The 13,688-nt window shown below is 44.2% G+C and overlaps 2 protein-coding genes across 7 annotated transcripts; one reads left to right on the top strand and one right to left on the bottom strand.

Moving 5' to 3' along the window:
* Positions 1-4,256: 4,256 nt before the first annotated feature.
* On the top strand, positions 4,257-10,624 carry LOC102705035 (5-methylthioadenosine/S-adenosylhomocysteine deaminase-like). 6 transcript variants are annotated; one of them, XM_040529241.1, is made up of 12 exons: positions 4,265-4,465; positions 4,756-4,926; positions 5,086-5,318; positions 5,411-5,583; positions 6,687-6,845; positions 7,627-7,776; positions 8,002-8,145; positions 8,509-8,665; positions 9,085-9,257; positions 9,524-9,579; positions 10,085-10,187; positions 10,502-10,624. In XM_040529241.1, the coding sequence occupies exons 2-12, from the start codon at positions 4,904-4,906 to the stop codon at positions 10,589-10,591; spliced, it is 1,461 nt and encodes a 486-aa protein (XP_040385175.1). In that variant the 5' UTR covers positions 4,265-4,465; positions 4,756-4,903; the 3' UTR covers positions 10,592-10,624. The 6 variants fall into 6 exon arrangements, with proteins under 6 accessions (XP_015698920.1, XP_040385175.1, XP_015698922.1 ...); XM_015843434.2 differs by lacking the exon at positions 4,756-4,926 and having other exon boundaries at positions 4,257-4,378; positions 5,091-5,318; XM_015843436.2 differs by lacking the exon at positions 4,756-4,926 and having other exon boundaries at positions 5,091-5,318.
* LOC102707368 (putative cyclic nucleotide-gated ion channel 7) lies at positions 10,611-13,688 on the bottom strand. Its single transcript, XM_040529239.1, has 3 exons — positions 12,643-13,688; positions 11,219-12,559; positions 10,611-10,697 (listed from the first exon to the last, which is right to left on the bottom strand). Exons 1-2 carry the CDS (start codon positions 13,522-13,524, stop codon positions 11,222-11,224), a joined length of 2,220 nt encoding a protein of 739 aa, XP_040385173.1. The 5' UTR covers positions 13,525-13,688; the 3' UTR covers positions 10,611-10,697; positions 11,219-11,221.

The raw sequence follows: 13,688 nt of genomic DNA, 5'->3' as shown, positions 1-13,688 counted from the left end.
CGACGCCTATCCGTCTAGGAGATCAATCTCCAAGAGTAATAGGCCACCTTGACTCCACATGCATCCATCAACGCCCGAGAATGAACACTATATCACTCACTAACCTTAACACTCTCTCTAAGACATGATCCAATGATTAATCTCTCTATGAGGTGTATTGGGTTAGTAGGGAGGCTTGAGAGGTGCTAAACTTGCCCTAGCAACCAGAAAACTCGAACAGAAAGCCTCACCAACGGCTAGATTTCAAGAGCCCCTTTTATAGGCTGGCAGACGTCACTTAGCCGTTGGAAAAAAAACCTAACCGGACTGTCCGGCTAGGGGGCCGGACCGTCCGGCCGACACTTTAACTCACTTACTCAGAACAGGGGCTGGACCAAGGTCCGGACCATCCTGCCACCGGACTGTCCAACTTGGGGCCAGACCGTCCACACACTCGACTTGAGCAAGGGCTGGACCAAAGACCGGACCATCCTGTCACCAGACCAAGGACCGGACTGTCCTGTCCCTGCTTCATGAAAAACAACATAGGCTACAACTGGACCTAAACTTACTCCACTCGGCTTAGGCCTACTCCAGGATGCATGCAGAGATTCTAGTGACCCCTCTTAGTAGTACGGAGTTCCTACGACTCAAAAAGAAAAAATAAAATACGCCTTCAAGCGCCTTCGTCTTCGTAGAGCCGTTGCTTCGGGTCACACATGCACTAAGTTTGATCAAGTAATCCTTTAATCAAAAAGATCTCTCATCTTCTCTGCAATCACAACTCATTAGCGCACACATGCTTGGCTAGCATTGTCATTAATCATCCAAAACTTCGTTTGGGGGCTAGATGCACTTTCAGATTGGACCAAACCAAGACAGTTCAAGATTGCACCTAGCAATGTTAGGATAAATACTGAACAAATCTAGATTGCTTTCAAGCCGATGAGCCAATGACTGATAACTTATCGGCTGTTACTTCGATAAAACAATGAGCAAAATACATTGATATGAAATAAACCATGATCAACGCAATCTACTAGATCGGACCAAACCGAGACAGTATTAGATTAAATATGTCAAATAGCAAATATCAAACTTACGTAGATCACTCCAAGTGGTCGACCAGATCAACTCAAGGCATGAAAGTGACCTAAGCTGGAACTGATACGATAACTAGCAATCACACAACTAGATTAGAAGATTGGACTGAACCGAGATGGTTCTAATCTAGCCGATATGATTACCGTGGCCGACGGAACATAGGACTTACCCCTCCACCGGAGATCGAGACGATGCAGCCCCACGTCAGTTGCCAAATTCCGCTGATGTTGAAACCTCAGTGAGGAGGGTGGCGATTTGCCAGGAATAATTGATCTATGTTATGATGCAGATGATTTACAATGACCCCGGACATATATATTTATACTCTCGGGTAGATGCTAGTCCGTGTTGGACACGACATATGACTCCTAATAGATAAAAAGAAATAATAACTCCCATGGGACTCTATCTTTAATTATTACTAGATAAAAACACACTCGGACACTAACTCTTAGAGATAAAACTAACCCTAATTAATACATAAAATTAAATTACACAAACTCTATCTATTCCCGAATCTATCTGCATAATTTCCAGGCCCAATCAGACTCTCTCATGTCCAATCCAGACTCCATCGGTTGAATCCGAGTTGTATTCCGCTTGGTCTTCATGATTTCTTATTGAATTCGGACTCTTCTGAATAAGATTTTCATCTGCTGATTGCGCCTTTCCTTAACCGAATCCACTAAGGTAATTTTCCAAATTTTGATGTTAACACCTTCTTGGTGAGATCAACCGGGTTTCGACACAACTGATAAACAGAGTAGATGAGGTGCTGGAATTACGGGGCTCAAGGGCGTGTTTGTTCAGAAGCCGGATCGAATTGTGTTGCGACTCCATCAAATCGAGTAATTATCAGAACCTTTCAAAAGATCGAGATTATTACGTTTTTATATGGATAGAAAACTAAGAAAACTTTTCCAACGATTTTGGTCCCATATCCAAATTCATTACGAGTCAATGGGAATCGTCCGAACAATTAGTTGACATCTAGAATATGTCTCGATATTGCATCACCAAATTTGGGGCCTTTGGGCCGTGTATCATGTTGGAGTCCATTAGGGTTGCATCGAGGGGGTGTTGCACGACCTTGAACTCTATGTATTAATATCCGCCATCATAGTTAAGGGTTCGATTTTTCTTAGATTATTCTGTCGGTAACTTTTTCACCATTTGTTCGGTTTATGAGACCCCTACTTAGGAGTTTAATTATTCATGTGTAATTTAGTTGCAATCTATATCTTGTTCTTGTTTGTGTTCTTCGATTCACAAGTAGGGATTAACCTTCTCAGTAAGGTCAACAGAGTTTCGACAAGGCTGATAACCAGAGCAGACGTGGTGTTATGATTTTGAGGTTTAAGGGCGCGTTTGTTTAGATGTCATATCCAGCTACGTCGCGACTCCACTAAATAGAGTAATTATCAGAATCCTTGTCTACATCAGCTGGTGGGCCCCACCTATCAGCGGTACCGTGGCCACGAACTTGTGCTGCGGCTATTTTTCCTCGAGGCGGGTAGCCGAGAGAGACAACTCTTGCAGATGGGTCCTCGGGTCGATCCAAAATACGCGGTCCGGTCTCCCAGGCATTTGGAGTTGTTTAGATGTGGCTAAACTTTTTAGCCCATGTCGCATCATATGTTTGGACACTAATTTGAAGTATTAAACATAAACTAATAAAAAAACTAATTTCATAAATGAGTGGTAATCCGTAAGACGAATTTTTTAAGTCTAATTAGTCCATAATTAGAGCATGTTCACTATAGATCATATAAGCTAATTATGGATTAATTATGTTCAATAGATTCGTCTTACGAATTAGTCTAAAATTATAAATAGATTTTATTAATAATCGATGTTTAGTATTTATCTATATCTAAAAAGCGGTAACGATTCTGTCAAGTATTTGTACGTCGTCGTCCGGTGCCCGTATGCCCCAGGTCCGCCTGTGTCCTTCGGACTTCGAAGTCGCCTGCGTACATCGTCACGCGTTTACGCAGCATGCAGGCCGGCCCCGTATGCCCATCACTGTGAAGCACATTGATTAGACCGAGCTATTTGTTTAATTTTTATAATCTAATGCATTGATTAGACCGAAATATTTGTTTATTTTTTATAAAATATATTTATCACTAGAATCAACTAATCTTTTTTTTTGACGCAATTGACTTTTTTATTTATGATTAATTCTTCATCTTATTTAAAAATTTTGTCCAAATATATAAAATTATAAATCATACTTAAAGTTACTTTAGTAATAAATCAAATGAATAGTCAATAATTATATATATTGAATAAGACGAAGGGTTAAACGTAGATCACAAAGTTAACTGCGTCAGAAAAAATATCACACCTCAACTTTCATCTACCAATACCTATAAAACATCTATTTATTTCTCATAAAACACTATTACCTCTGTTCATAAAACATTATTATATATATATATATTACTTTATACATATTACACATATATTTTATGTGACGTTTGGTCGGCTTTACCAAGTGAACATCTTCACTCTATCTATATTTATTAAACATGCTTTATTAATTCTACCACATAACTTTAAATATTTTTTTTTCATATTATAAAATATTTAGTCTTGCTGTAATTTTGACATTTTGGTTCTTTTAAATAACTTATTTTATAAATAGATCTTTGAAAAAACTTACTGTACAAATGAATCTTTTTTACCGTGCCAACATCATTGGCGTCGTCTGTCGTATAGGACGGCGGCAATGACATTGGCGCAGTCCTCCGGCCACATGAACACAACATTATCACTTAACATTGGGGACGTCCTATATAATAATGGTGCTAATGACGTTGGCGCGGTCAAAAAGATACATTTCTGCAATAAGTTTTTTCATACTTCTATTTATAAAATAAATTTTTCAAAAGGACAAAAATGTTAAAATTCCAGTTTAGTCTTAGCTAGGTTTCAATGTACATGATTTAAATATACATAACATTTATATGAATCTAGACAACACTAACCAGTCTTAAATTGTCAAACACGGAGGGAGTATGGATTTTTCAATATAAGTTTTCAATCATCCATGATCCATCCGAATGAATTTAAAATATTTTCACCTCTTACAACGTACGGACAATTTTTCTACTAATAATAAACGTCCAAACAGGGCTACCCAAACACCACCTTCGTCTACTAGAAAAAAAATATCCGCTTCTGATTTCTCCCCTCTCCTGAAATTTTGCCTCTCGCCATCTCTCCACAAACCCTCCAAAACCCTAACCCTAGGGGAGGAGGGCCGGGATGATCAAGGCACTCACCACAGGTATGCGGTGCGCTAATCACGTCACGCGGGATGGTTTTTTCTTTTGTTTTGCAGACGTGGAGAAGTTCTACCAGTAGTGCGACCCAGGTGAGCTTTTCTTCCCCCCCCCCTCTCCCTCCTGAGTTCTTGCCGATTCGTCGCTCTCGGGGCTCAAATTCGTGGTGTTCTTGCTGTTTTGGCTCGGGGAAGGAGCGGTTTTTCAGCTGTTTTGGACTTTTGGTGGGCGATTTCTGGGTGTTCAGCATGTTTTGAGGAGTTTTTGCTGGCTGAAAGGGGAAATGTTTGGGTGGGTTTTAGTGTTCTAGACACTGATTTGGGAGCGCTTTTTTTTTTGCTGGAATTTTTGTTTTCTGGATTGGGGATTTTTACCCTTTCAGGCGGCGAGGAATCTGCGGCAGAGAAGCCCGGCGGTGGGCGGAGGCGAAGGACTCGGCTGCGTGCTTGCGTAGCTTTTGGTTTTCCTTTTTCGTAGTGGGAAGTTTTTTCTGTGGGAAGACGGACGAAACTCCGTTAAGATATAGAACCATGACCCACCCAGTAAGAAATTTGTAAGCGCGTTATTATAATGGTGCACAAAATTAAATACCTCGCAGACGTCCCAGATGTACAACCATAAAGCTTGCTGATTCCACACTGACTCGTTGTGACCCCTCATCATTTTTTATTTCGGTTCGACCGAAATTAACTGCCCCCACTAACTTCGCTAGCGTAGGGAAGGGGCGGACGGGAGCGCAAGAAATGGCGGCGGTGGCTGACGATGTCACGGTGCTCCACGGCGGGGTCGTCGTCACCATGGACAGCGGGTTCCGTGTCTTCCGCGACGGCGCTGTCGTGGTCGCCCGGGACCGCATCGTGGCCGTGGGGCACTCGGCCGACATCCTCTTGTTCTACCCCCGGGCTGCGTGGAAGGTTGACCTTGCAGGCCGCATCCTTCTCCCCGGTTGGTGTTGTGGACACTTGGGTTAATTTCAGCTCTTCCCCGGTTTCCCCATTGAAATTTGTCAGAATGAATCCTGTCGATCGTGCTGGTAGGGTTCATCAACACACACGTGCACACATCGCAGCAGCTGGCACGGGGGATCGCCGACGACGTTGACTTGATGACATGGCTGCACGGGAGGATCTGGCCCTATGAGTCCCACATGACAGAGGAGGACTCCTATGTCTCCACTCTCCTCTGCGGCATCGAGCTTATTCGATCCGGAGTGAGCTAAGCATCCCCTGACATCAACTCAGTTCAGTTCCTCTGTTGTATTACGATGGATGATACTGTGACAGTGACACTGTCAACTTGTTTGCTGGAATGCAAAATGCTTCGCTGCTTGATTGTGAGATCTCAAATGAATTTGGTTTCATTTTCTTTACAAAAAAATTAAAATTTGGTGCATAATACACTTCAGAGAATTTAGCAGTTCATGGGGTACATTTATTAAGGATGGTTGCCTGTTGGTGTCTAAGGTGTTACCAAAATTTCTGGGTATTTTGATTCATTTTGTATTGGACACTGTGTTTTATATCCCCAGTGTGGTGGGTTGTCCGGGAAATATGTCTTTAAGTTTGTGGGGAATTTTTCAGTGTCTAGGTTTGATTTGTCAGGTGGAGATGCAGGGCCGTGTTGTTGTACTCTCGCTATTTGACTTAAACCCAGGTAGCATCTTGCATCAATGTCCTCTGCATATTAACTGCATTGAATAGTATGTGCGTGTGTGTGCGTGTGCGTGTGTTTGTGTTTTGTCAAACATTGCGTGATAGACAATGGATTTCATGTAAGACAATGGTGCTATGGTCGTTTCAAAAGTAAAATGCCTTTTGTGACCCCCAAAGCATCCAATCCTATGATAATGCTGATTCAAGAGATCTACACTTCAGTTTCCTTGCTGCTGTTAATTTTACTCTTGGTTATAGGTTGATGTTTAGTCTGGTATCATTTGTTGTTATCTCCCCCTGTAGTTTTCTTTATGCGAGCTTAAGTTTATTGTATTTGTGTTGCCTTTGAGCTCCTGTCAGTTGTTTTTCTCTCTGAAAGTCTGAAGGTCCTGATATTCTTAAAGATAGAGCCATGGAGAACTCAAGAGTCAAGATTGGACTGAATAATCTTAATTTTGTGTTTTGCTAAACCCAATCTTTTCTATCCTTTTGACCCCTGCTACATATCTTTCTCATATATTTCAAATTGTGGCATTCTTGCTTCTTACTTTCTCAGTATGACGAATAGGACTGCTGTTCAAACTAACAACTACATGTAGATTTATAACTCTGAATTAGCCAGTGGTCCTAATTTGTTTTCCCTATGTAACTCAAACGACAGGTAACCTGCTTTGCTGAAGCAGGTGGGCAATATGTTTCAGAAATGGCACGTGCAGTGGAGTTGCTGGGATTGCGTGCATGCTTAACAAAATCAATAATGGATTGTGGTGAAGGGTTACCTCCAAACTGGAGCTCTTGTTCCACTGATGATTGCATTCAGGTTTTTTTTCTGACTTGGAGCTTAACCCAGCTTTGCTTCACATCATTTCCATCTATGTGATGACCAAAAACAATTATCTTTGAACATTGTAACTTGCTGCATACCGAATTTTTTTTCTTTTTAACAAATGTGTTTACTGGATCTCTGAACTCAAGCATGTTTAATAAAGACATGAGGAATATATGTTCCGTTGTTTCCCTGATATGTAATGCTACCATTCAGCTCTGCATGGTCATACACATACAGATTGGCTTTCAGGACTTTTATCGTATATGGAAGAAAGTTATTTCCTGAAATATATTCAAAGCACATCCAAATTCCATATGCAGGATTTTGAATAAAAAGAATTTTTTGGGGAATAATTCAATCTTGCAGTATTTTCTTGTCCAGATTCGTGTAAAAAACTGGAATCTTTTTGGAATGGAGATAGTATCTCGGAACAAGTGTTACATTACATTATATGGTTTGCTGTTGCAAGCCTTAAATTCAATAAGGTTTGATATCTAATTGGTCTGTATATCCATATACCATCTAGAATGTAATGTAAACAAGTCCAAAACACAAATTAACCTCCCCTTGCTTGTGTCTCCAGTGTGACAGCTGTTAGGGAGTTTGTTCGAATGTTTTGTGAAACGGGACATTCATCTTTTAGTGGTTTACGTTTGCACAAGTTAAGATCCATCTAAATATAGACATACATGCGTTTGACTGTTTATTCATTCATTCATTGCATGTTTGTCTTCTATTGTTGCAATTGACAAGTTGGATTGCTTTGCCACAGTCACAGAAAGATCTATATGAAAAGCATAATAACACAGCTGATGGGCGCATTAGGATATGGTTTGGGCTGAGACAGATCATGAATGCAACAGATCGTTTACTGCTTGAAACAAGAGATGCTGCTCAGAAGCTGAATACTGGAATTCACATGGTATTTATGTAAAGCAATTTATTAGTGCAACCATGATCTTCTTTGTTTAGATGGTGTGCTGCATCATTTGGTTCATAAAACTTTAGAAAACATGTTTCGCATGTCTTTATTATTAATAGAAACATAAAAATAGCCTTTAGGTTCCACTTTGAGGGGCTAGAAAGGATCATATTTAGCGAAGAAAAAACATTCCACACCACTTACACAGTTTTCACTTTTGTGCAGCATATTGCAGAAATACCCTATGAAAATCAGCTTGTAATGCAGACTAAGGGAATTGATCATGGGACAGTGACGTATTTAGAGAAAATCGATTTTCTTAGGAGTAATTTGCTGGCTGCTCATTCTGTTTGGTTGAATACGGCTGAGGTGAGTAAATTTTTTCACTGTGAAGTCTTAACCTTAAACATGGTCTAGTTTTTGGTACCCTGAACATGTAAGCTACTTATGTAATATCAAAATATGCAAACTACTGTTTCGGTTCGAAGAAGTCGCCCTCATTTTAAGCTTTAGCTACATCATGTACAAGTCATCACTAGACCAATCATGAATCTGCTGCCACAGCTATACAAGAAATGTTTCCTTTGTTGCATCAGTCTGTTGACTTTTGTTCAAGTATGCTTTTTGTTGTTTGGCATTTCTTTCCTGATAGGTTTTTACTAGATTTTTGAAGTGTATAGCTTCTATAACTATTTTTTCGAAGTTTTCACCTCTCGAGGTTCTTACATGCAGATTGAGCATTTTTTAAAATCTGAAGTGAAGGTTTCTCACTGCCCTGCATCTGCTATGAGGATGTTGGGGTTTGCTCCAATTAGAGAAATGCTGGATTCTGGTGTTTGTGTCTCTCTTGGTACAGATGGAGCACCAAGTAATAACAGAATGAGCATTGGTCTGCTTCAGAAATCCTTCACACAAAACATATTGCATGACTTCATGCCCAGTGATCTTTATACATCTTAACTGAATATACCTTAGCCTTTTACAACTCTCAGTGAATTAAGTCAAAAAAAGTTCATGTTTTCTTCATCATAATAGCATCAGCAGAGATCGGTGAGTATAGAGCAGGGTGTTAACTCTGGTGTGCAGTCATGCACCGTAGCAATATACCAATTAAAAAAACATAAATCATTACACCTTGCCGAAAGCACACATCCTTGCATCAATCTTGAAAAGTACCTATCATGTCCATATTTTCTTTTTAGATTTTCAGGCATTATGCTTTTGGATTGTTTGTTACACATAATCATGTCTCAATTGATGCTTCGATATATCTTACATAAAGATTTACATGTCCACCGTGACATGCAGTTGATGAAATGTACCTAGCCTGCCTTATTAACAAAGGCCGTGAAGCATACATCACTGGTACTACGAACCCAACTGTTCTTCCCGCAGAGACTGTATTGAAGATGGCTACTATTAATGGTGCAAAAGCAGTTCTCTGGGACAATGAAATTGGTTCGCTGGCGGTTGGGAAGAAGGTTATGCCCTTAGCTACTATTTTGTCTTGTGCAGTGTTTGATAGCTTTGGTGCATACATTTATGATTCTTAATAATACCTACATTTCATTGACAGATTAATCTGAAATCCAAATTAACTAAATTATAAATTAGGGTATGTTGTTTTTATGCTTCTCTTAAGTTTCTGTCTCACATGAGCATCACATGGTGTCTCCAGCCTATAATATCCTATGGAATTCAAATGGCCTTGATTTTTGAGTTCTAATATATCAATTTCTAAGTGCAGGCGGACATGGTTATTGCAAATCCATTTACATGGTCCATGGTCCCAATGCATGACTGGTAAACACTGCTACTGTGCTATAGTTTATTTATCAATTTCAAATTCTTTCAATTGCTGCACTATAGAAAGTAGGTTTCACAAAAGTTTTTTTTTTCTTTCACCTTTCTCTTTAGTACTTTTGTTTGAATCTATTAACCAACAAGTACATGTTCTTTGGGCCTGTTTGGGGGAACTTTAGATTTTGAGAAGCAGTTGTTTGGTAGCCAGCTTTTGAGAATCTGGAAAAGCTCTGAAACCCAACTTCTTCAGCTTCTGGTCTCTTAGTTTATTTTCTAGAATCTATAAAAGCTGTGGACTGTTTGGAGCAGCTTTTAGGAATAGCTGGGAGACGCTCCCCAAACAGGCCCTTTCTATGGCCATGATTATTCAATCTGATTATGCTGTAATATATCTATAGCTATCTTGCTTATAGTGTCAAGATTTGACACACCACTGTGATTTGTCCAGTTTCCCATACTATTGGTCATGCCACAACAATTGACTTACCTTGTACCCGATGTGCAGCATCGCCAACATAGTTTATTGCATGAGAACAGAAAATATTGAATCTGTTATGTGCAATGGTCGATGGATTATGAGGGACAAGAAGATTGTAAATCTAAATGAGGTAAGTTACTGCTTAATTATTTTCTCCTGACACATTGAGATGAGCCAAATAAATATTCTAGATTAAGCACTATGAACAGAATTATCAGTCAACAATTTCTTAGTGTTCAGATAACATGATGCGGTTAAACTAGAACAGGCAATATGGAAAACATTCATGTGTAGCAATAAAATTGCTGTACTACAGATTTCTAATGGAAGCGGTGCCCCTATCAACATCTGCTAAAAATATGCTCTGGTATACATTTGGCTGGTTACCCAAACGATAATTTTACACCCAGCATAAGTGTCCGTTTTACTTTTCATATGGTCCAGGAGGAGGTAATTGCTTCGGCTGGAAAAAGGGCGAGCGACCTCCTTGCAAGAGCCGGCATCAATCTACCGAATCGTATGAACTACGTGTGATGATAATCATCTTGCATTTTCTCCATGCCTTGCCGGCCTAGGCTTGTCAGACTGATAGGATGTGTGCTCATTGCTGCGCGCCTGCTCCCTTGTATCTCCCTGTACCCTGGAGATAGAAATGTTCTAAACCATACTGACAAAAGTCGTACATCTGGATGCACACATCAACTCAAGCATTGTACTCTTCCCATATTTTATTTTAATAGATTTGTTTAACTTTTTTTATAACGTTTGGTCATTCGTCTTATTCAAAAATTTAGTACAAATATAAGAAATGAGAAGTCGTGCTTAAAGTTTTTCTGATAATAAAGTAAGTCACGAGCAAAATAAATGATATTTTTATAATTTTTTTAAATAAGACAAGTAGTCAATACAAGCAAAAAGTCAAACAATCTTACGTTATGAAACGGAGAGAGTAATATAATTGACAATTTTAAGACTATTTGTCTTATTTTAAAATGATGTAATTATTGTTTATTTTGTTGTGATTGGAGTTATTATTAAGTCTATTTTAATTATAATTTATATTTTGTATATTTGCACAAAATTTTGAGGAATGATCAAACTCTTCATCTATTAAAATAGGGCACGATTAATTTGTAAGTATCCAATAAGATAGTGGAGTACCTATCAATACTCCATGTTTTGGAAGTCAGGCTCGGGCGGCTTGGGCAGGACGATGAGGTTGGGGTCGTCACGGCGCGACCGCTGGCGCCGCGCGCCGCGCATGGCGTTCTTGGCGAAGCGCGAGACGAGGACGGTGGTGGTGATCTGGCAGGAGGACGACGCCCCGGCCTCCTCTTCCTCCTCGCGGCGGCGCTGCTCGGCGGCCCTGCGCTTGAGGTGGCGCCTCCAGGCGGCCTGGATGAAGCAGGACGCCCAGGTGCGCCACTGCTGCGAGTAGAACCGGAACGTCTGCTGCAGCTGCTTGCTGTGCAGGCGGCGGAACTGGCCGGCGACGAACTTGAGCTCGTCGGCGTGCAGCGCGAACGCCTCCACCTCGGAGATGGCCTTGACGGTGCGCGTGGAGAGCGGCAGGTTGGCGGCGGCCTTGGGGTCGAGCGCCCAGGTGAGGAGCTCCTCGCCGCAGAAGTCCCCCTCCTTGAGGAGGCCCCGGTTGAAGAACCCCATCCTGCCGCCGTCGGTGGTGGAGCTCTCGAGGCGGCCGCGGATGATGAAGAGCATCTCGTCGACGGGGTCCCCTTCCCTCACGATGTAGGTGGCCTCCGTGCAGAGGCTGGGCTTGAGCCGCTCGCAGATGGCGTCGAGGAGGCGCTCGTCCATGTTGGCGAACAGCGGCACGCGGCGGACGAGGCGGAGGCAGAGGTGGCGCTTCACGTCTCGCCGGAGGTCCTTGGGGAGGCCCCGCACCAGGCTGTCCTCGTCGACGCCGCGCGTCTCCAGCCACTTGTACTGGTCGTGCCGCCACACCCGCTCCCGGAGGTCGTCGGGGAGCACGCGGTGGCGCATCCACTGCTCCGAGTCCCGGCGCCGCAGCCGCATCTCGTCCAGCCGCAGCGTCATCGACTGGAGGTACGTCTGCATGTTGCCGATGAGCAGCGCCATGAGGATGAGGCCGAAGAGCGCGAGGAAGATGGCGAACAGCGCCTCCCCCTTGTAGTGCGTCGTCTTCAAGCCCTGCCCCACCGAGCTCAGGTTCTGGAGCCCCCACCACAGGCAGAAGAGCACCTTCGCCACCAGGTTCGTCGTCGACACCACCCCGGACTGGATCGCCGTCGTGAAGATCCCGTACTGGAACCCCGTCCCGCCCTCGTCCGCCGGCGCGCACTCCATCGCCAGCACCTGCCGGATCATCGTCCTCCACTCCAGGAACCCCGACTGCCCCAGGTTCCCTCCGCCGCAGTACATGTACTTCTTGCACTGGTGGAACTTGAGCACCGTGCAGTTCTCCCTCCAGCAATCGTCCAGCCTCTCGATCGACAGCAGGTACCAGAACGCCCCCACCATCTTCATCCACCCATCCATCCATGGCGCCGCCGGTTAGAACCATCTATCATATGCTATATGAACAAGATGCATTGCGTGCTTACGTGGCTGGCGAGCATGTAGAGGAGGAGGTAGTAGGCGGCGCCGGCGAAGGCAGTCTCGGCGAAGACGCCGGTGGTGCGCTTGAGCTCGGAGGTGATGGGGTAGAAGCGGACGAGGCGGGGGATGTACTGGACGAGGACGATGAAGAGGAGGGCGTTCTTGGTGGGGAGGAGGTCGGCGCCCTTGGGGCGGTGGAGGAAGTTCCAGATGGGGATCTGCGGGAGCGGGAGCACGGAGAGGAGGTCGACGACAAAGAAGCGGCGGAGGTAGCGGCGGGCGATGGCGGCCGGGTCGATGACGAGCTCGCCGCGCCCGAACACCCGCGACGACGGCGCGATGTACGCCGTCCGGAACTGCAGCGCGATCCGCGCCAGGTAGAAGACGTCGATGGCGGAGCGCACCGCGGTGGCGCCCGTGGCGAGGTAGCGGTCGAAGCCGATACAGGTGTTGCTGTCGGTGGCCGAGACGGCCGGGAGGTAGAAGAAGAGCGGGTCGACGGCGACGGAGACGATGCACGCCATCACGAAGAGGCGGTTCATCCGCACCAGGAACGCGTCCTGTGGGTCGAAGATCCGCTGCGACATGTTCGTCAGGTCCTCCTGGAACACCCGCCCGATGCTCATCAGCCGCTCCGACCGGTAGCTCATGCTCATCACGCCGGCCGCCGCCATCCGCACCGACCGCGTCCGGATCTTGGGCGCGCCGGAGAAGTAGCTGTCCATCACGTGCTGCACCCTCCCTCCGCCGCCTCCGCCGCCGCCGCCGTCCATCACCGCCCGTACCTGCTCCTTCTCCTCCTCCGGCTGCCGCTCGAGCCGCACGAACCTCTCCTTCCTCCCCTTGATGGTCTGCGTCCTGTACCCGCCGCCGCAGGCGCCGAACATCTTACGCCATCGCCTCCCCCATCGCCATTGATGCCGGCATCAACCCATGCAATTGCAAATTTGCGGTTCTTGTTGAGCCGATCGATCTGACGAACTAGGTTTCAGAGGGATCAGTTTGCCATGGCCGATCGATCGAGTTGATACGCAGAAGCGCTCTCGGCGAT

The sequence above is a fragment of the Oryza brachyantha genome, chromosome 12, assembly GCF_000231095.2.
Source record: "Oryza brachyantha chromosome 12, ObraRS2, whole genome shotgun sequence".
Taxonomy (NCBI): Eukaryota; Viridiplantae; Streptophyta; class Magnoliopsida; order Poales; family Poaceae; genus Oryza; species Oryza brachyantha.
The sequence above is the reverse complement of the archived record's forward strand: the minus strand, read 5'-3'. Positions and strand labels throughout refer to the sequence as shown.